This window comes from Hemiscyllium ocellatum, chromosome 17 (assembly GCF_020745735.1).
Source record: "Hemiscyllium ocellatum isolate sHemOce1 chromosome 17, sHemOce1.pat.X.cur, whole genome shotgun sequence".
NCBI lineage: Eukaryota > Metazoa > Chordata > Chondrichthyes > Orectolobiformes > Hemiscylliidae > Hemiscyllium > Hemiscyllium ocellatum.
This window is the reverse complement of record NC_083417.1, coordinates 58,106,154-58,128,175: the sequence shown is the minus strand read 5'-3', so window position 1 is coordinate 58,128,175 and position 22,022 is coordinate 58,106,154. Positions and strand designations below refer to the sequence as shown.

The 22,022-nt window shown below is 40.8% G+C and overlaps 1 protein-coding gene across 1 annotated transcript in view; it reads left to right on the top strand.

Moving 5' to 3' along the window:
- The window catches only part of fa2h (fatty acid 2-hydroxylase), a 114,807-nt gene extending 100,883 nt beyond the window's left edge, over positions 1-13,924 (top strand). The window contains exons 4-7 of the mRNA XM_060838200.1: positions 1,522-1,628; positions 2,755-2,927; positions 6,909-7,161; positions 11,336-13,924. Coding sequence (XP_060694183.1) covers positions 1,522-1,628; positions 2,755-2,927; positions 6,909-7,161; positions 11,336-11,415 — 613 coding nt within the window. The 3' untranslated portion in view covers positions 11,416-13,924. The remainder of the gene's footprint in view (positions 1-1,521; positions 1,629-2,754; positions 2,928-6,908; positions 7,162-11,335) is intronic.
- Positions 13,925-22,022: the final 8,098 nt, after the last annotated feature.

Here is a 22,022-nt window from a genome sequence, read left to right as displayed (position 1 = left end):
ACTTGAGTTAATATAATGTAGTCAATGTGCCCAATATGGTAGGTGCTAGGTATGACATTTGATTATTTAACCTATCTTCCTAATCAATCCATTCAGAGATGTTACTACATACCACCTGGAGCGGGTGGAATTGAATCTGGGCATCCTGGTACAGGCATAGAGACAGTACCACTATTCCAATCAGATTGGCACACTGGTTTAAGTTGTTGGACAGATGTGTAACAAACAATTCAACATGAAGAAAAAGCTGGATAAGGATGTGTGCAACATGAAGAGAACATTAAATGAAATTCTGATCCGAAGAGAGTTAAAAGGGATACTATTGATTTTCAGAGCGCTGGCAACAGTAATAAAACCATAGACAAAACATTATGGAAACACTAAGCAATAAATTTTTGATGTGTAATAGCTCAGTTAACTTAAGTAAAAGGAAAAAATGTGTTTATGATGTGATGATCAATTGAAGCAGTGTTAAAATAACCGTAAAACTGTGTTAGCAAGGGACGGCACATAAATCAAATAACGATATTTTATTTCTGCGTGAGGCATTGGTCAGATTGTTGGAGCAGCACTTGCAGTCCTGGTCAGGTAAGACTGGGAGAATATTTACTGCTGTGGGGGTATAGATTGAACAGCAACTGTGGTTCTGCTTATCAGTCTTGAAAGTTGTGATTTAGAAGATTTTAAAAAGCTATGTTCAATTCCCTGAAGGGATGTTAAAAAGCTATTTATGCTGTGAAGGGAGTTGACTGGCATTGATCCTGTCTTGGTAATAACTGATACAAACACACAGGTTGGGTTAGAAAGTCAGCAACATGGCAGTGAACGGGGCATAAACTTACCAATCAGCTGGAAGTTGTAGGTTACTAAACAGTATACATGTATGAGAGACCATTGAGAAAAAATTGTAAATTAATATAATTTATACAAAAGATGGATAATTTCTCAACCCAAAATCTGTTTCTTTAGACAATATTATGATATAATATTTGTGACCATCACAATGTTCTAGAGATCATAATGACTTATGAATTCGAATGGTTACATTTGTAGTGGTTGGATGAATGAAGGAAAGGTCATTACTATTTAAGCTCCCTCTTCATTGTTTGTGGAGATTGAACAAAATCCAAAACTTTTGATTTGACTTGTTGAGACTTGGATCCTGAGCATTGTATGTACATGTTCTGATATCCCTGTCCTCTTCCAGCCCCTAGTCTTGGGAATTATGGTATGGCTCATGGTAGCCTTGCATACGGTATTAATGTAGAAAGCCCTAACCCAATGTAGCTCCTTTTTAACTGGTGTCTGTTAAAGACTTTCCTAAAGATGTACCATTTGAGATGCTAACTTGCCTTTGTGAGAGTTGAAATACAACCAGTAAGATGGAGATGTGCTGTAGGTAATCCTACCATGATCCACACAGTGCTGTCCATACTGGATCCATTTCACATTAGCATGTGGTATTTGTGGAATGGTAAAGAGAGTGTTTTCATTTGATGCCCTCCCTCTTTCTCTTTGCAGGTATATGGTACCCTTGGTTTGGACTCCTGTTGTTATTTTCTTCAGTTGGTACTGCTACACTGAACTGGCTCAAGGCAACACTCGACTTTTCACATCCATCACAAAAGGTACTGCTGTTTCAGAATAGGAGGTATATGAACTTGTGTAATGGTGTGTCACATTAAATAATGCCAAAATATAAATTGTTGGAGGAACTCGGGTCTGGCAGCGTCTGTGGAGAGAAACGAGAGTTAATCTTTTGGGTCCATTGACCGACCTTCGGAACTGATTGTAGCTCAGGAAAGGCTGGTGTATGTGCTGAACATGGGGGAGGGGGGGGGTGGTGGTGAACGATAAGTGGCAAAGACCAGATGCAATGGCAAAAGTAATGACCGAACAGGCGAAAAAGATCAGAATAGAAATCCTGTCAGAGGAGCAGAATGTCAAGATGGGCACACCTGAAAGATATGGCAGTGAGTTAAACACTAAAACATAAAACAAACAAACTTTGATGCTAGAAATCAGGACCAAAAACACATTGCTGGAAAAATTCAGCAGATCTGGCAGCATCTGTAGACAGAAAGCAATCTTAACTTTTTCTTGTGCAGAACTTAATGTTTTGTTGAAATGTTCTAACCTTCCCCTTCCAAGGCAATTACCTGTGAAGCAATGCAGATTCTAAAATGTATATCTGGTTAGTTCTGGGCATTTAAAAATTTGAATTGTCCCTTGCTATCTTCTCACTGAAGAGAAATATGTAAATAATGTTGAAGACTGGCAGTGCAGTGGCTCAGTGGTTAGCACTGCTGCCTCACAATGCCAGGGACCAGGTTCAATTCCAGCCTCTGGTGACTGTACGTTGACCAGTGGAGTTTGCACATCCTTCCTGTGTCTGTATGGGATGCCCTGGTTTCCTCCCACAGCTCAAAGATGCGCAGGTTGGGCAGTTTGGCTGGGGGAGAAATGGAAAATCAAAATATTCTCATTACTAGCTTAAAAATGGAAGGTGGAGGAATAGTAACTTGGAGCATTGCAAGGTTTCTAATCTCTGAATGTGGATATCTGCCGAGTCTAAAATCTGTAAGAAGATCCAAGATTAATTTTAAAAACAAAAAAAAAGGCAGATGCTGAAAAACAGAAATTGTTGGAAAAACTCAGTAGGTCTGGCAGCATCTGTGCGAGAAAGCAGAGTTAATATATCAGGTCAGGTGACCCTTCAGGTCTGGATTGATGGTTTTTTTCCTCTCTCTCCAGAATACTCCATTCCCGTCCACAAGTACTGCTTCCCCTTTTTGTTCGTGCTCGGAATGTTCCTGTGGTCCCTAGTTGAGTATCTGATCCATCGATATGTTTTCCATATGAAACCACCGGCCAGCAATTACTACCTCATCACTCTTCACTTTATGCTCCATGGGCAGCACCACAAGGTGATTTCAATAAACCCTGCGTGATCTGAAATTATAAGTAGGGCTGCTACTATTTAGTTTTCATAATGAGATTCCTGCACAAATTCTTGAAAGCACATGCTTTTGGAAATTTCAATTTGACACTGCATTTTAAATAAAACAAAAAATTCTTAATTGCACACTGTTTCAAAGGCATGTGTGTGATTCACATAGTTGGTGGCACCCCAGTTTTTCTGTTGGAAATTGTACTGTTTCTTTGTTTTATTTAATGCACTTTACATGGAACCATAAATTATACACTGTCTTCAAATCTTCTCCCAAAATTTGGCAAATTTCATGCACTGCTAATCTGCTTCTATCTCTATTGAACATAAAATGCTAGAGAGAGTCAGCAGATCTGATAGCATCTGTGGTGAGAGAAAGAGAATTAATGTGTCAAGTCTGGTATGACGATTCTTTATGTTCAGAGTTTGGAATTCTGAAGAAGAGCTGTACCAGATTCAAAATGTTACGTTTCTCTCTCCACAGATACTACTGACTGTCTCTATTGTTTCAGATTTCCAGTATCTGCAATATTTTACTTTATTCCTTCCTTCTATCTCAATCCCTTCTGCCCTGGTCTGTACCTAATATGCGTTTAAAGGATTCAATGTGGAGTGACTTAAAATAGGTTTGTCAATTGATGTGCTTCAGGAGAGCAGCCCTACTTATAAACTTAATGGTGTTTCAATAGGGTGTCGTCATTTTCAACAGTAATGCTGGCTGTAGGATGTGCATTTTTATTATGTATACTTTCATTTATAATTACAGTGAAAAGATTATTTCTGTTACTTTAAAGTGACTCCCTTTAGTTCAGAGAAGTGGGCGGCACGGTGGCACAGTGGTTAGCACTGCTGCCTCTCAGCGCCTGGAGACTCGGGTCCAATTCCCGACTCAGGCGACTGACTGTGTGGAGTTTGCACGTTCTCCCCATGTCTGCGTGGGTTTCCTCCGGGTGCTCCGGTTTCCTCCCACAGTCCAAAGATGTGCGGGTCAGGTGAATTGGCCATTCTAAATTGCCTATAGTGGTAAGGGGTATGGGTGGGTTGCGCTTCGGTGGGTCGGTGTGGACTTGTTGGGCCGAAGGGCCTGTTTCCACACTGTAAGTAATCTAATCTAATCTAATTTTAAAAAAAGTGCTAAACTTAATATCTCCATCAGTTCTGGCATCATTCCCCACTGCTCCCCAGTGTAATGGTTTATGGGGCCTTCTGAAAATTACGATGGTTGTTCTGAAAGCCCTTTGACTATGAATTATCAAGTTAATGGACTTACACTAGAACTTTCATCCATCCTGTAAGGAACTCCCATAGACAAGCTGTATGAAAGCTGTCGCTGAGGATCCTGCAGCAAGTAACTCCCTCCTGACTCCTCAAAGCCTGTCCACCATCTACTAGGCACAAGTCAGGCATGGGATGGAATACTCTGCAATTGCTTGGATGGGCACAGCTCTAACAACACTCTAAGCTTGACACCATCCAGGACAGAGCAGCCCACTTGATTCGTGCCACATCCATAAGCATCCATTCCCTCCACCTCTGATACACGGGGCATTTTTGCTATTATGATGTACAAGATGTACTGTAGAAATTCATCCAAGGTCCTTAGACAGCACCTTCCAATTCCAAATCCCTACATCTAGAAGGATGAGTGTGGCAGGTATACGGATACACTACCAGATGCAGGTTACCCTTCAAACCACATGCCAAGCACATTAGAATTACATTGCCATTCATTCACTGTCATGTGGTCAAAATTCTGAATTCCCTCACCAATGGCATTGCAGGTGTACTTGCACCAAGTGAACTGCAGTGGTCCAAGAAGGTAGCTCTACACCATCTCAAGGACCACTTAGATGGGAATAAATATTAATTCAACCAGTGATGCCCACATTCCATAGCATCATACAGGTCTACAGTATAGAAAAAGGTCCTTCTGATAATTGGTCTGCAATGTTCAAGAACAACCATCTCAACCTATCCTTAATATTTACCACCCACCAATTTTCATATTTGTGAACTGCACAGGTCAACCTTCATACATTAAAGTCTAAATTGTTCATATAAACCACAAACAGCAGGGGCTCCAGCTCCAATCCCTGTGGAACCCTATTTGGATGCAGGCTTCAAGTCCTAAAACATCCTTCAGCCACTCAGCATATTTCTGGATCCAGTTGGCCAAATTTCCTTGGATCCCATGGGCTCTTAACTTCACTATTAGTCCCTCCTACTGGACCTCATCAAATGTCCAAATAAATTATGTTGAATATATTACTCTCATCTGCACACTTTGTCACCACTTTTGAAAAAAATCCATCAAGACATGCCCTCCCCTTAGTGATTAATCCCAACTTCTCCAAGTGCAAATCAATCCTGTCCTTCAGAATTGCTTCCAGTACTTTCCTGAATAGTAGCCTGTAGTTTCCTGCTTTATCCCTTGCTTCGATCATGAATAACAGTACCACATTGGCTGTCTGCCAATCTACTGGCACCCCTCCTGTGGAAGGGGAGAGGAATTTAAAAATTAGTACGCTGAATGCTATCTTTATTTAAATTGAGGGTTAGACTTGGACAGAAAAATATTTTATGCAATAATTTACTTATACAATATGTCTATGCTAATATGTGTCTGAGATTCCATGCAGTTCAATACCATAGACTTGATGCTTGTTAATGTAATAAATGACTCACTCAAAGCTCAGCAACTATCTGCTTTATTTGATGGAAGTTTTAGGTAATCCTCTGGACAAATCCTCTGCTGCTAAATGTTGCATCTTGTTTATGAGCGAGTATCACCCAGTTATGAAAGGTCATTCCATTCACATAGATTCCGGAACACTCTGTTGTGATGGGTTGCCATGAGACAATGGGTCCTTGAGGTTGGCAATAATCGCAATTAGGATTAACCTGTAATTTCCTACCACCTAAAGTATTGATGGTTTTGGCATTACCTAAAAATACAATGCAGAGGATCTTTTATTCACTGGAAGAATATCCTCATTCTATTTGCGCTCTTTTTAAGAATATTTATTGTTTGGCTGCCACAAATTTTAATAGCCTGTTCCCTTGGCTGTTTAACCAGAAATTGCACCACATTTACCTGCAGCACAGTTGTAGACTGTGGGTGGGAATATCTGCGGCACAGTTGTAGACTCTGGGTGGGATATCTGCAGCATAGTACAGGGCTGGTAGGGTCACATGGCTTATGTAATTTGTGGAGAGGTACCAAAAAGGGAGGTTTCTGCTTGAAGTGACTTCTGCCGTCAAATTAAGTGAATCATTGCTCATCATGTGAAGGGTAAGCTACAACCTGCCCTGAAACTAAGGGAATTTCAAAAGAGACTGCTCCTGCCATTAATGTTTATTTTGCACAAAATGCAGCAAAAATCACCACAATCAGCGATGACTGATCTAGACTTCTACTTTGATGCAGAGGCACATGGTGCACGTTACAAACCCATTATACAGCCAGAATCATAATTCATGGCTGGATATTTAGAAAGTTAAAATCCAGGTTAACAAGAAATGACCCCTCCCAAAAAAAAGGTTGTCTTTGCCCATCTCTCTCTCTCTGGCTGTGTATGGCTGTCCTGTTTCTATTATCCAGGACTGTTGTTTAGAGTTTGGGACACTGATTTAGAAAGGAGAAACGTGTGTGTATTTTCAGTATTTTGCACATTATCTTTCCCTTTATATAACTCTGCAGCACTACCGTCTAATACCCTGAATTCTAGCACAAATGAAGTGTTTTGGTCTAGGTTCTGACTTTGGTAATCCTCCTCCTACCCTTTTTATTTTGACGATGTGAATGTACTGCTAGCTCTTACTGCTGTATAGTGCTGTTGCTATTGATTTATCAGCATGCAAAATTAGTGATGTGAGTTGAAGGCTAAAAGGTTGTGTTCCATGAAGATTGTGCACCTGTCATGTAAAGAATTAAATATATTCTCTCTCCTCTCTGCAGTCCCCTTTTGATGGTTCACGTTTGGTCTTCCCGCCTGTTCCAGCATCACTCGTTGTAGTGTTATTCTTGGCTGCTTTCCACTTGCTTGCCCCAGGAGCAGTCGGCATGTCTATCTTTGTCGGAGGTCTATGTGGCTATGTTGTCTATGATATGATACATTATTATCTACATTATGGATCTCCCAAGAAGGGCAGCTACCTCTACGGACTTAAAGCATACCATGTTAAACATCATTTTGAACACCAAAGATTAGGTATGTGCAAGTTTTTAGCATGTCCTTATTTAATATTGTGATTAGCAGATTACATACTTTTATTTTGGCCCCAATATGTGCCCAACTAATCAATTGTTTGTTCCATCCTTATGAAGGGCGAGGAAACCCCTAAGTGAGTATGTCATTAGTCCATAAAAGTGCAAGATTTATTAACTGGACTCATTAGTTTGTGGGTTCAAGCTGCATTCTGGAATTTGAGGCTATAATCTATGCTAGCATTTTCATGCAGCACTGAAGAGATAGTGATTTGACTTGCTATGGAAGATGCTGGCAGCTCTAGTTGAGGAACCAGATGTTTCTCTCTAATGTCGATTTGAATTCACTTAGCTTACTTGTCACGTACTCATGAATTCAATGAAAAGTTTATAAGTCGCCACATACATACATCTTGGATACTAGGTACCTAGGTACTGATCCTTCAAAACAAGATCTTAGTTTAAAAAAAATTAGAAAAATAAAGAAATACAAGTCCAGCATTGCATATAGTAGGAATAAATTAGAAAGTAGAAAAATTGAGTTCAGAGCAATACTCCTTTCAACCCAGTCCAGTTCTGGCTCAGTACGCCCACGGTTAACATCCGTTGAGGGTCACTGCGAGTTTCAGGGCTGTGATGGTAAATGTTGATGGTATCCAGGTTATTGTGTGATGTACAATGGGATCTAATTATCTTGCCAACTGAGGCATCAGTGCATGAAAAAAATGACTCATTTTATCCTTTTTTTTAAATTGGTGTTTGTACCAGGTATAGCAAAGTTCAGAGTAAGAGCTTCTTGTACTCTGTCCTTTAAAATTGTTTACAGTGGAGATTAATCTCATTGTATAGGAATGTGAAAAAGTGCTTTCTCAGTAATTCTTGTGTCTAGCTTTAATGCTGAGTTGTTCATAGGGTTTTTTTTGTTGCTGTAATTAAATTGAGACTAGGCAAACCAATTTGTGGCCTGCTAACTGTCATTTGTCTCACCCAGTGGAGAGTTCCCTTTACTGTTAAACCATACTCTTTGAAAGGTCATAAATGACTTTTCATAATTTGGATTCCTGAACATCTTCCTCCTGTCTAATACCTATATGGAAAGTAGCCAATTTTAAGATAAAATTTTGTTTGATAAATGGTTTAACCTTTTTTTAAAAAAATGCTTGTTTTTGCACCTTTAAAGTATTTGAATTGCTCTGAGATTGGGATGTAGTTTTGGTTGATGTGAGCTGCAGTAGCTGATCCCTGTAAGCTGAAAACTCTCACCAATAAACCCTTATTAATGACATCTTGGAAGTTAAATTGCCTGTCTGAAATTCTGGATAGTCAAATGTTCATTTGTGGGATTTCCCTTTTTTTTTAATGGCTTCACTTCTGCACATTGTTGAGGGACACTTCCTCCCCACATGAATGAAAGACTGCCTTATTTTAATGCCCACAGTCTCCCCATCTCCTCCGAATCATAGAATGCAACTCGGTTTTGAATAAAGGATTTTTAATCTCTTGCTTTAGGCTGTTTTGGTGCAGGAAACATCCATAATTATCAGCTCCTTGTCCTATTATCATACCTTGAACTAGTAATCTAAAGTGATCTCTTTCAATGTCCTACTTCTGTACAGTATCCTGAATTATCTACTTCATAACCAATGCCCCCTTTAAACTGCATGAGTGGGTAGCAATCAGGACTCTGCCATGTACAGCAAGCCGAAATTGAAGGGAAATTTACTCGTGGCCCAATTTTATGGCTTTATGGTTTATGCCTGTTGTTTTTAGCATTCCAGCCCTGAATGTTTATGTCTTGGATAAAACTGTGTGTACTAGACTTGCCAACTGTAAGTTAACCAAAGCGCACAACATCCATTGAGGTTAGCAGTATAGTTTGGCGCAGTTAATTTGTTTGCTTCTTTATGAACCAACTTCTCCAATTCAAGACACCAGATCTTTCAGACCCACTTCTAGTTTATTCTAGACCAAGTATGGGCTTTGTTTGGATATGGTCTGTTTCCCTACCCTTCCCCTCTTTTTCTTCTCTCTCCAGTAACCTGTACGTTTTTTTTTATGTAGTTGTTTTCTGTTTCTGTGACATCTGGAGCACAAATAATTAAAAGGAAAGCCCAGTTTGGGAGACTTAACACTATCATAGAATCATAGAGTTGTTCAGCTTGGAAATTGACCCTTTGGTCTAACTCGTCAATGCTGACCAGATATCCTGATCTAATCTAGTCCCATTTGCCAGCACTTGGCCCATATCCCTCTAAACCCTTCCTGTTCATATACCCATCCAGATGCCTTTTAAATGTTGTAATTGCACCAGCCTCCACCACTTCCTCTGGCAGCTCATTCCATACATGCACCACCCTCTGCGTGAAAAAGTTGCCCCTTAAATCCCTTTTCCCTCTCACCCTAAAGCTATGCCCCCTAGTTCTGGATTTCCCCCACACGGGGGAAAGATTTTGTCTATTTACCCTATCCATGCCCCTCCATGATTTTACAAACCTCTATCAAGTCACCCCTCAACTGCTGATGCTCCAGAGAAAGTAGCCTCTCCCTATCCTGCGAAGAGACTTTCTCCCACCTTGTCCTGTCCAGCTTGTTAATGTATCAAACAATTGGGCTCTGTGAACCTGGAGTCCATCTCTTTACATTCATTGTTGCAGTTGAACCCCATGAAATGGGGGGGGCGGGGGAAAGTGGGGATAGAAGCCATGTTTTCCCAAGTCATCAAACTGTTCCGACACTTGACGTTCTTGGCTTGCTTTTAGTCTCTCTCATCCAGCAGTTTTTGATTAGATTAGATTCCCTACAGTGTGGAAACAGGCCCTTCGGCTCAACAAGTCCACACTGACCCTCCAGAGAGTAACCCACTCAGTCCCATTTCCTTCTGACTAATGTACCTAACACTACAGGCAATTGAGCATGGCCAATTCACCTGACCTGCATATCGTTGGAATGTGGGAGGAAACCGGAGCACCCGAAGGAAACTCCCACAGATGCAGGGAGAATGTGCAAACTCCACACAGACAGTCACCTGAGGCTAGAATCAAACCTGGGACCCTGGCGCTGTGCGGCAGCAGTGCTAACCACTGAGCCACCATGCTGCCCTGGTTTTGTTTTATTTCCATTGTGGACCAAGATCCTGAGTGGAATTCTAGCCTTTGCTGACGTGTTCAGGGGCTTGAGTGCAAAAAAAAATGTTAGCCTAACCTTCCTTGTGTGATGGGTGGGATAATTGAAAGTACAGGGTTTTTTTTCATTTTACAAATGAGGGAACTAAGAATGGCAACGTGTGAGAATATTTTCACAATACTCCATCAGGTAACCAGTCAATTGTCCTTTGTGAAAGTGTGAATGAATCTGAAAACTGATCCGAAGATGAATCGCTAGTTACTCAAATCCTTTGTGAGGTTCGTCTCTCGTTAAGAGGAGGAGACTTTTATTTGGAGGATAGGCAACTTTCCTTTATTTATCCTGTGCGCCTAGTTTTTTCAAATATCTTGTTTGAATCATGCTGCCCTTTTTTTCCAATGGGGGAATGGTTTATTCCAGGGAAATATTTCCAGGGCGGTGTGAACATGCTGTTGATGACATAGTTAGTCATACAGCATGGAAACAAACTTGTCTATGCCTATCAAATCCTTTTTTCAATAAATGCTAAGATTCCATTTGCTGGTCTTATTCAATGCTGCGCCTGCGTAGCCACTTCCTGCGATTCATTCGCAAGGACATAGAGATCCCTCTGCACAGACGCACTTTGAATCTGCTTCCTGTTCAAATAATATGTAATCAACCTCTGCCATCCACAAGGAGGTAATCACAATGCGCCCAAATGACGACGTTATTTGGTTTGAGGGAAGGGGCAGAGGTAGAGAACGGTTTTCTATCACAGTCAAGACTGATCAGATTGTGGTTTTATAATCTGCCTTTGTACCTCTTACTGTGATTGGGATGATCACTCAAATATAAGCAAGCACAGGGCTCTCGATTATTCCCTTCCCATCATAAAGCCGAACAGCTTAATTGATGTGTGCAGCTAAGCTGAATATAAACCAGATAATTGACCAGACCCTCCAGTCAGGACAGTTCAATTACATTCTTCATTTTGTATTTGTATTCATGTTATTTGGAATTTATCAAGAACAATAAAACTTCTAAATTACAATATTTATTTCTCTCCTATTCAGGATTTGGAATTACGAGCCGGTTTTGGGACTACCCATTCCATACAGTAATTCCAGAAGAAATATTTGAGAAGAGTCACTGATATCTCCAATTGGTCTCCAGATTTACACTATTAATGCCTTGTCAATCAGCCAGCCCTGTCAAGAATCTCGACCCAGATACATTCCTACATATGGCCAGGCCCAATTCTATCAACGTCAGCTGCATGTAGGATTCCTTCAACACTTAGAAGTGGGGAAAAGAGCTTCACTGCTTTCTGAATTGTCCAAATATTGTCCCCTCCATATTTTCTAACAAAGTGCCTGATCATGGGGAGCTCTATTGCTTGTTGATAAATATTTATTAATTGTTAAATGTATATTTTTTGGACGTTTGTCTATAAATCTTGTCAAAGCAGTTATGCATTGTAGGAAGTATTAACACTAAAGTTTGGGCTTTTGAATTTTAAGCAGTTTCTCGTTAGTAAGTAAGAGCATTTGTGGGGAAAAAAGGTCAAAAAGCTGCAAGTAACTGATCATTCAGGTTTGACTACCTGTGTTCATTTTCCATGTTAGCAAATGTGAGGAACAATGGGACCTTCATTTCCAAAGTTTTAACTTTCTCGTCTTTACGTTTGACTCTTTAACTTATCAGATCTGATCTTTCCACTCTCCAATTAAAGCATGGGAAAAAATTTCCCTAATGTTGGAAATAGTTCATGGGCTTTTCTGTTATGCTATTCCCTTTCACATAGTGAGACAAAGATTGGTTGCTGTTCTGTAAATCCTTGACATTCAGTTTGTCGTGTTATGTTTCTATACAAACTTCCCACAAATTTATTCTTAATTACTCTTCAAATTCCTCCTGCACCTACCTACTTTGTATCTGCCAACTGCTATGTATGGAATCCTCTTCCTTACTCCTATGTACTGCTATCATCGTTTTTGTTTTGAACGAATTGCTGCTTTAAGTTCACCCTTATTAAATATAAATATGGGGTGTAAGGAAAACTCAATGCCATTAAAATGCATTTCCCTCTTACAAAACTTTGTACAAAATTGGAGTGAAACTTTTTGAAGAACTAGGATGTGGTTTTTGACTCTGCTGGTCAATGGGTTAGGGCTTTGTGCAGCACTATTATAATGTTGGCTGTTTGCCCAACAAGTCTCAGAACCGTACAGACTAATGTATGCAGTCGGACATTAATATCCAGCCGAAGAAAATGTGAAAAATTTGACAAAGGCTGTCTGGAAAATGGAGAGTATGGGGTTCAGATGCATTATCTACTTGATAGTGCATCTGTTATTATCATGCACTAAACAAATTTTAGCTTTTCGTTTTGCAAATGTTGGGCAGGCCACTCACCCCAAACTCAGATTTTATTGAAAATTATTGCCCTTAATGTTAGAATCTTGTAATGCTTTGGACACTGACTATATTATGAATGTAACTCTGGGCTGATTAGCTCCACGACTTTCTGGGACCGTATGCTGGCTTAACTATGCAGTTTAAAGAAAGTTCTTTTTTTTATTGTTTTACTGCGAATATTGTGAACGCTTCAGAGATTCTATATAAGGTGAAATGTAATTGTAAATAAAGGTCTGTATATTTTGAAAATAGTTTTTTTTTGTCCAAATTCTCTTCCCGAGCATTGTTTAAAATCCTTTAATGTTCTAATTATATTGCAGGTCTTTGACCAAATTCAGAAGCAGAAATTATGTAACTATTTGTTTCAAACTAAACCTAGCTTGTGAAAAAATCCTGGTCACAATTGCTGGAAAATGCCTGTCGATCAAAATGCAGTAGAAGATTTTCTATATAGGCCAAAGCTTTGAAGTATATAAGACTTTACTTTTCTACTGTGCCTATACATTGATTTGTTATGTACACTTTTTGTGCACCAGTGGGTTTTAGTTTAGAAACTAAGTCATTTTACTGAAATATTAAAAACTAACTCGCCTGTTCAAACTCAAACCAGACCTTTAGGCCTGGTAGTTACCTAATTTCCTTTGCAAAATAGGTGTCAGCTATGGTGGAGCAGTGCATGCTGTTAATTGCTTGCTGTAACATTGAGCTATAGTTTGATCACCATCACTGACAAAGCTGGAATATGAAATACTAATTAATTGTGGGTTTTCTTGAATGGAAAAAAAAACTAAACTGAAGGATTAGCTATCTAAAACCAATCCATCTCTTTCCTCCTTTTTTACATAATCTGTCTCTTCTTTTGGCTAGGATCTTGGGAATAAAATTGTTCCTCACATGTAGGATATCATGTAAAACAGAATCTGAAGTGTAGACGTGCAGTTGGGCATTACTGGCGTGTAATAGACCTGGCGTAATGTGGATATGTGAGCTGCTTTTCTACAAAATAACTTATGAACTCGGCAACTGAGGGATATAGTAAAACTGTCTCACTTGAAAACTACTGTTTGGGGTTCTGTGAAACTACTTTGAAATTGCAGAGTGGATTGTACCCCATGTATAGCATTACTCCAGTAATTCCAAACGTAGAAACTTGTGTAATGTTAATGAATTTATATACGCAGCATTGTATCAAATTGCTTTTTTGATTGACTACGTGTTAATAAAATTTCTAGTTTATAAAATTAGTGAACTTGAAGCCTTTAAAGAATTTTGTTGCAGAATGTTGACTTGTGACTATAAAATTAATTGATTTACTGAGCACGAAGTTGTCAGACTGCAATTCTTTATTTTTCACTTTGCCTTTTTTTTGCACAGTAATAACAATTCTCAGTGGAATAACCTATTGTCACCAGTTTTGAGGTCAGTTTGTTCACCTTCCAAGCTGAAAAGGCAAATTGTTGCCTAGGACACTCGCTCATTCTGCTTTAGGTCAGTGTTGATCAGTCTGTTTTCTTTTTGTTCACAATATTCCCATGGGAAAAATGGTGTTTGAGAATTGAATTTTTGATATATGGAAAGCTAATTAAATGCTGGTGCTGTAATATCATGATGTGGTCTTGAAAGTGCTCATCTTCATACCACTTGGGGCTGGGAAGAAACTGAAGCCTTCCTACCAATGTTGAACTGTACAATTGATTGCATATTGTGCAGAATCATAAAGAAGAACCATTTGAAGGAGTTCTTGTAGTAGTGTCCTTGCCTCTGAGCCAGGAGTACTGGGTTCAAGTCCCACTTGCTCCAGAGATGTGCAATGATGCTGCTGAACCAATTGATTAGAAAATATCGATTAAGAGCCACATGCTCAGTGGTTAACATTGCTGCCTCACAGCACTAGGGACTCTAGTTCAGTTCCAGACTCAGGCAACTGTCTGTGTGGAGTTTGTGCATTCTCCCCGTTTCTGTGTGGGTTTCCTCTGGGTGCTCCAGTTTCCTCCTGCAGTCCAAGGATGTTCAGGTTAAGTGGACTGGCCATGCTAAATTGCTCATAGTATCCAGGGATGTGCAGGCTCGATGGATTGACCATAAGAAATGTGGGGTTACGGCGACTGGGTAAAGGGGGATGGTTATGGGTGGAATGCTGTTCGGAGGATTGATGTCAACTCAATGGGCCAAATGGTCTGCTTCTATACTATGATTCTGCATGAGGGCTCTTGTGATATTGGCCCTCCCTCTATACTCAGGAGACCTGGATTCATGTCCCATCTGCTCCAGGTAAGTAATAGCATCTCCAACCCAGTTGATTAGAAAATTTTTTGGGGGGAACAGAATGTCTTGGAGGGTTCTTGTGCAGTTGTACTGTCCCCACCTCTGGCTCAGAAAGCCTGGGTGCAAATCCCACCTTCCAAAGACATATCTGAACATATGAAGAATTTTGGTGGGGGGGGGGGGGGGGGGGCGGGGAACCAATTGCATTTCTTTTTTGGAAAAGACCGAACCAGTTGAGATGACACAATTGGGTTGTGATGTGTCCCTTCCTCTTGGCTAAATGATAGGGAAATGTCATAATGTGTTTGAACAGGTCGATTTGAATGTGCTACCTTTTCTTAAAAATTAGAGAAAACAATGGCAAAATCTGGTAAAGTACCAATTATCCACTTTTCATAAATCACCCCTATGAAAGTAAACCAATTGACTGATGTTATTAACCTTGTAGAATTTATGAAACAATCTATTTAATAAAGTGAAAGCATTTTGTTTTGCATGTGTTTAAAATTCAGCCACTATTCACATAATTGAGCCATATCTGTGCTACTTGGAACATGGAGAGAATTAAGATGGGCTCAGCTTTAAAATGTTCTGTGTAGAGTGTGCTCACAGTAACTAACCCCTCAGGACAGGCTTATGTGGAATGTGAAGATAACAAGTTATTCAAGGTGTTCCTCTACACACTCTTCCTCCCCTACCATAGAGATCAAAGTGGCTTTATCAGGGAATGTATTGCTGGAAGCTCTTTAATTTATTCTTATCTTGTCTGAGTCAGGAGTGTGACAAAACGTTGCCTATGATGAAGATCCTCAAGAATGCTGTGCATTAGGGAGTCCCAGGGTTTCCAGTGATTGAGCAACAGTGCTACTAAGTTCAAATTCTGTGTGGTTTGGAAGGGGAACTTGGAGGTGATAGTGTTGCAAAGCATCTGTTACCCTTTCTTTGTAGCTGGTAGAGGTAGTGTCTATGGTCACTACTTGCATTGCGCGAAATCACCATTTGAGCAAATTTTCTTGGCTTCCTATGGTGCTTCAGAGCTTTATTGTGGGAGGTGAAACTTGTTTCACAGAAAACATTGACAGAGTGGTAGGAGATCATTCAGATTTATAGAAATGTATATGTGGAGGGAGAGTAGTGAATGAAAGATGACTTTGTACTTAGAGTTTGCAATTAAATAAGTGAAATAAAATCCACACTTAAAGGCATTTTTGACCCAAATGGTCCATATTGATAATTCTATGCATCAACAGTTTTTCTAATCCCATTCAGCCACCTGTAGCTACATTCCATTCTCCTTCACGTATTTATCCTTGAGGGCAGCACAGTTGTTGAACACTACTGCTTCACTGTGCCAGGGACCCAGGATCCATTCCAGAGTTTGCGTGTTCTCCCCATATTTCTTGGTGCTCCAGTTTCCTCCTATGGTCCAGAGATGCACAAGAAAGGCTGGATTGGCCAAGCTAAATTGCCCATACTCTCTAGGGATGTGTGGGCTAGGTGGTTAGCTATGGCAAATGCAGGGTTACAGAGATAGGATATGAGGGTACATCTGGGTGAACTGCTCTTTTGGAGGATCTGTTTCCACACTAGGGATTCTATGATTCTGTTGAGGTTCTGTTTGCCGAGCTGGGAATTTGTGTTGCAGACATTTCATCCCCTGTGTAGGTGACATCCTCAGTGCTTGGGAGCCTCCTGTGAAGCGCTTCTGTGTTGTTTCCTCCAGCATTTATAGTGGTTTGTACCTGCTGCTTCTGGTTGTCAGTTCCAGCTGTCCGCTGCAGTGGCTGGTATATTGGGTCCAGGTCGATGTGCTTATTAATTTGAATCTGTGGATGAGTGCCATGCATGTGGGAATTCCCTAGCTGTTCTCTGTTTGGCTTGTCCTATAATAGTAGTGTTGTCCCAGTCGAATTCATGTTGCTTGTCATCTGCGTGTGTGGCTACTAAGGACGACACACGATCAGAATTAGAGATTAAAACACAAAAGATAGCAATATTTTAGAATCATTGAATTCAAAGTTTGGGAGGAGATTTGTAGCTCGGGTGCTCATTGTTGTGGTTCTGTCATCCTGTTCAGCTGTATGTGTGTATTTATTTGTAAAGTTCCTCATTCCTGTCTTAATTCTTTTTGCAGTTAATTTTATGCCCTTCTAGACTTACCAAGCAGTCGTAATGGTCTGTTTCTACCTGCTCTGCCCCATGCCCAGTTTTCAAATATCTTGATCAAATGCCCCCACAATCTCGTCTGAATTTACGCAAGGCCACTTTTGTACAAATCTACAAGTTACACTGTCTGTTTTTCTGGTTTCCAACCCCTTCGCTTGTGTTGGTGTCAGACCAAGACTCCTATTTCCATGAACCTTTTTCAGCTTTTAAAAATCATATGGTTAACAGGTTGACTGAGGGATAATAAGAAAGGAAGAAACTGAGGGTAACTGAAGTGAAAGCAAAATATGTGGCGCTGGACATCTGAAACAAATACAGAATGCTGGAGAAACTGTGGTGAGAGAAACTGTTACTGTTTTGAGTGCATTGTGACTGTGTAGAGATCTGAAGGAAAGTCATGCTTTGAGTTGATCCCATGGCTTGATAGTTATGGTAGTATGGGCAATATGCCAGACCATGAGGCGGCTGCTGCTGATGGTTCATGGCATCTCATGGATGCCTAGTGTTGTTAGATCTGTTTAAAATCTGGTCCATGAAGTGCCACGTGAACAATGGACCCAACCTCATTGTGAAGCTGGTACTTTGTCTCTGCAAGGACTGTGCAGCAGTCATTGTAACTGATATTGTCATGAACAAATACATCTGCAACAGGCAGTTAAGTCAGTATGAGTTTAAGTACATGTCTGCTTTCCCCTCTTGTTGGTTCCCTCACTGCCCACTGCAGACCCAGTTGAGCAGCAATGTTCTTTAGGACTCAACCAGCTCAATTAGCTAAAGCCGAGCCAGACTTAGTGGTGGATGTTGAAATTCTCCAACCTAGAGTACATTCTGCACCCTCACCATTCCTTTTATTGCTCAACATGGAGGAACACTGATTCATCAGCCCACAATGGTATATGATAATCAATAGATTTCCTGGTCCACATTTAACCTGATGGCCTTGATACTCACTGCTGAGGACTCTCAGTGCAACCCCCTCTCAGCTGTATATCTCTGTGCCACAAATCTGCTGCGCAGGCCATTTCCAAGGATGATCATCTTGTATTCTGGGACATTAGGTCTGTAAGGCATGATTCTGACAATATGACTACCAGGCTGTTGCCTTCACTAGGTTTTTGTACGGCTGGGTTGTTTCCTGTGCCTAGTTCAATACCGGAATACTACCAAGGTCTCTGGGTTACTATCAGAGACCATGCCACTAGGCCACTGCCTTCCCTATTTATTGTAATAAACCCAGTATAAGAACCTAATCCAAAGAGTTTAGATGTTGACTCGTACACTAGTCGACTTTAAATCACATGATCTATCCTCCCACCTTGTCATTTGTTAAAGTGAAAGGATTGCATTGACCACTCTTGAAGGTTAGTGAGATGACTGGATTTAGGTTGAAGTACATGGTTTCCCTGCGTTTAGCATTGAGACAGGTGGATGTATGAATTATTTTTTGTATGTGGTTACCAATTTGAGTTATTGTGGTATGTGGAGGGGCTACTACCATAAGGTTGACGACAGCGCCTCCTGTTGGATAACTCTAGTAATGCTAACATTAGGTTTTGCCTGTCCAGCTGATGAAAATAGTTGGCACACCCCTGTTGATTTCCATTCAGCTCCTTTCGTAAAGATAGAGGCTGATGGGCCTTTCTTCCCTACTCTCTATCAGATCTACTGCCTCTCAACTGGTTGTGTTTGCATCTACATTCCTCCCACCCTGTCAGAATCACCCAACCACAAATTCATAGTCATCTGTTATGATGGCTGACTGTCTGTGGAGCATCCCTGTTCCTCTGCGTCAGGCCTTCATGGAAGTGGAAGTACAAAGTGTGTTTTTGTACTTTCTCAATCAGATCTCTGCAGTTCTGTGGATGAAATCCATCTAAAGCACCCATATCCATTTGTTAAAAGCAAGCTGTTTTAGCTTTTTCAAACTCTTGATTTGCTCGAGTTGTGTCCTGCGCTTTTGTTGCTATGTGTCTGCTGCCCGCTCTGATGAATCAGGATAGCATGCTTTGGTCATCTCATCATCTAACAAATGCTTGTTGGAGAAGGGGGAATAAATCTTACATTGAGCTGCTTCGCAGTGTAAAAACCCAAACTTCAGCTGTCAACTTCAACTCCTTTACAGACTTTTCAATTGAGACATGCAGGAGCTTTGTGCCATTGTGTCATTGAAAATTTGTATCAATTACGTGCACTTTAAGATCACTCTATCATTAGGTGGGGGCAGTCACCTCACTCTGGATGTCTTCATATGGTACACTGCACCAGTCTTTACTCCATTATGACCCCAGCGAGGGAACTAGACAGCTACCTCAGCCCTGCGAGGGTCCAACAATCCGCCCACACGAAGGGAATGCAGACAGTTCCCCCAGTAACAGGACTGTTGGTGAATGGGCATTGGTAATCTTAAAAGCTTTTTAATGGATGTTAAAATTGCCAGCATTAACATGCAATGCATCGCCACATTGTTTATAAATACATGCTAGTTCTGATCTGTTACTGATCAGGGAGTAGCTGAAGGAAATGACTAAATCTTGCATTAAAACAACCCCTTTGACAAATTGCTCTTTATGTTGAGATGCTTGCTCATACTGATGGTTTTTGTTTTTTAATTAGGAATCCCCAACACCTCCAATGTTTCACCAGGATACATCTTCAATACTCAGTGAGAACAGTTCAGATGGCTCAGGGATGTAGATTAATTGATCAATGTTGATAACTGAAAGTATATTAATCGGTTACATATTTTGTTTCACATCCTTTTGAGCATGTACCCATTAACTTCTGTGGCACTAAAACATGAGCATATTCATGTTCTGAACTCTGGTTCATTTTCCAGTTTGGTTGCATGCAATCGCTCCACACCTTTTTTCATTATTTCCTCCTCTGCTCCCATGGAAACTTGTTCATTGTTTTCACAGGCTCAACAAGTTTTGTGTTTGTAGAAGAGAGTATCTCAGATTTTACAATTACAGGTGAGGCAAGATATTAATACTGTTTAGTTTTGTTTCAATTTTCATACAGGAATGCAAACATCATATTCTGTTTACTTTCTGGAAATCCTTCAATCCTTTTCCCTCATTCATCTGTATTTCTGTACTTTAGCTCTGTGTTCACTATAGGATTTAATTTTCTTCCAATAGCCTGTCATACACCTTCAGCAGCAGCACAGATTTTCTCACCTCCAACATTTTCTGCCTTTTCTCTTCCATAATTTCATGAAACCAGCATGAGTATATATGTGTGTAATGGTATATTGAGTATGGCATGAGGTTCGTCATAGCTCATGTTAACACCAGCCTTCCTTGATCCCTTGCAATTTGCCTAGTGGCACAACAAGTCGACGGTAGATGCCATTTTCTTAACCCTACACTTATTCCTGGAACATCTGGTTAATAACGTAACCTACATTAGGCTTCTAATTACTGATGACCGCTCTGCCTTCAATGCTATCATTCTAATCCAACTGACCTCTAAACTCCAAGACCTAGGTCTAAGCAACTGGATCCTGGACTGCCTAACCCATAGAGTAAAAAGTGAGGTCTGGAGATCAGAGCTGAAAATGTGTTGCTGGTTAAAGCACAGCAGGTCAGGCAGCATCCAAGGAACAGGAAATTCGACGTTTCGGGCCGGAGCCCTTCATCAGGAATTCCTGATGAAGGGCTCCGGCCCGAAACGTCGAATTTCCTGTTCCTTGGATGCTGCCTGACCTGCTGTGCTTTAACCAGCAACACAGTTTCAGCTTCCTAACCCATAGACCCCAGTCAGCAAGAATAGGCAACAACACCACCTTCACGACAATCCTCAACACCAATGCCCCGCAAGCCTCTGTACCCAGCCCGTTACTGCACTCCATGACTTGGCACTTGCAACAGTGTGGCCAAATTTTGCCCAAACTCCATCTACAAGTTTGCTGATGACACCATTTTCAGCTGCCTATCAAACCCAGACAATACAGGAAAGAGAGGGAGTGCTTGGGTGTGGTGTGGTGTAAAGATAGCAATCTCTCCCTTGATGTCAGTAAAAGTAAAGAGCACCAACATCAGGAAGCAAGGAGGAGGATTGACCCCCTACCTACGTCATTGCAGTTGAGGTGGAGATGGTCAAGAGCATCAAGTTCCTGGGAGTGACGATCCCCAACCATCTGTCCTGGTACACCCATGTTGATGCAATGGTCAAAAAGGCACAATAATGTCTTCCTTAGGAGGCTAAGGAAATTTAGCATGTCCAAAAGGACTCTCGTTGACTTTTAACTTTGCAACTTTGAGCTTTATTTGTTGTGTAGTGCTGGAGGAAGCCATTGTTGCATACCTGAGCTTCAGAGTGGTCCCCTCACTGAATCCATTCCATTCAGGTGCATCATGCAACCTATACCAGTTGTAGATGCACCATAGAAACATTCAGTCTGGCTGCATCACAACCTGGTACAGTGGCTGCTTTGCTCAGGACCGTAAGATACTAGAGAGAGTTGTAAACACAGCCCAGACCATCACGCAAGCCAGCCTCCCATCCATTGACTCCATCTATACTTTTCGTGCCACAGAAAGGCAGCTAACATCAAAGACCCCCCCCCCCACCCCAGTTATAATCCCCTCCAACATTTTCTGTCAGGCAGAAGATACAAAAGCTTAAACACACGTACCGACCGGTTCAAGAACAGCTTCTTCCCCACAGTTATTAGACTTCTGACCGGACCTCTCAAATTTTAAATGTAATGTTGATCTTGCTCTTTATGCATCTTCTTTGTGGCTGAAACTTGGTATTGCTCACTCTGTTCTATTACCCTATGATCTTTGTGTGTTATGATCTGCCTGTGATGCACATGAAACAAAATGTTTCACTCTACCTAGGTACATGTGACAATAATAAATTAAATCACACATCAGTGGTGCATAAAATTAACAATCAAATTAG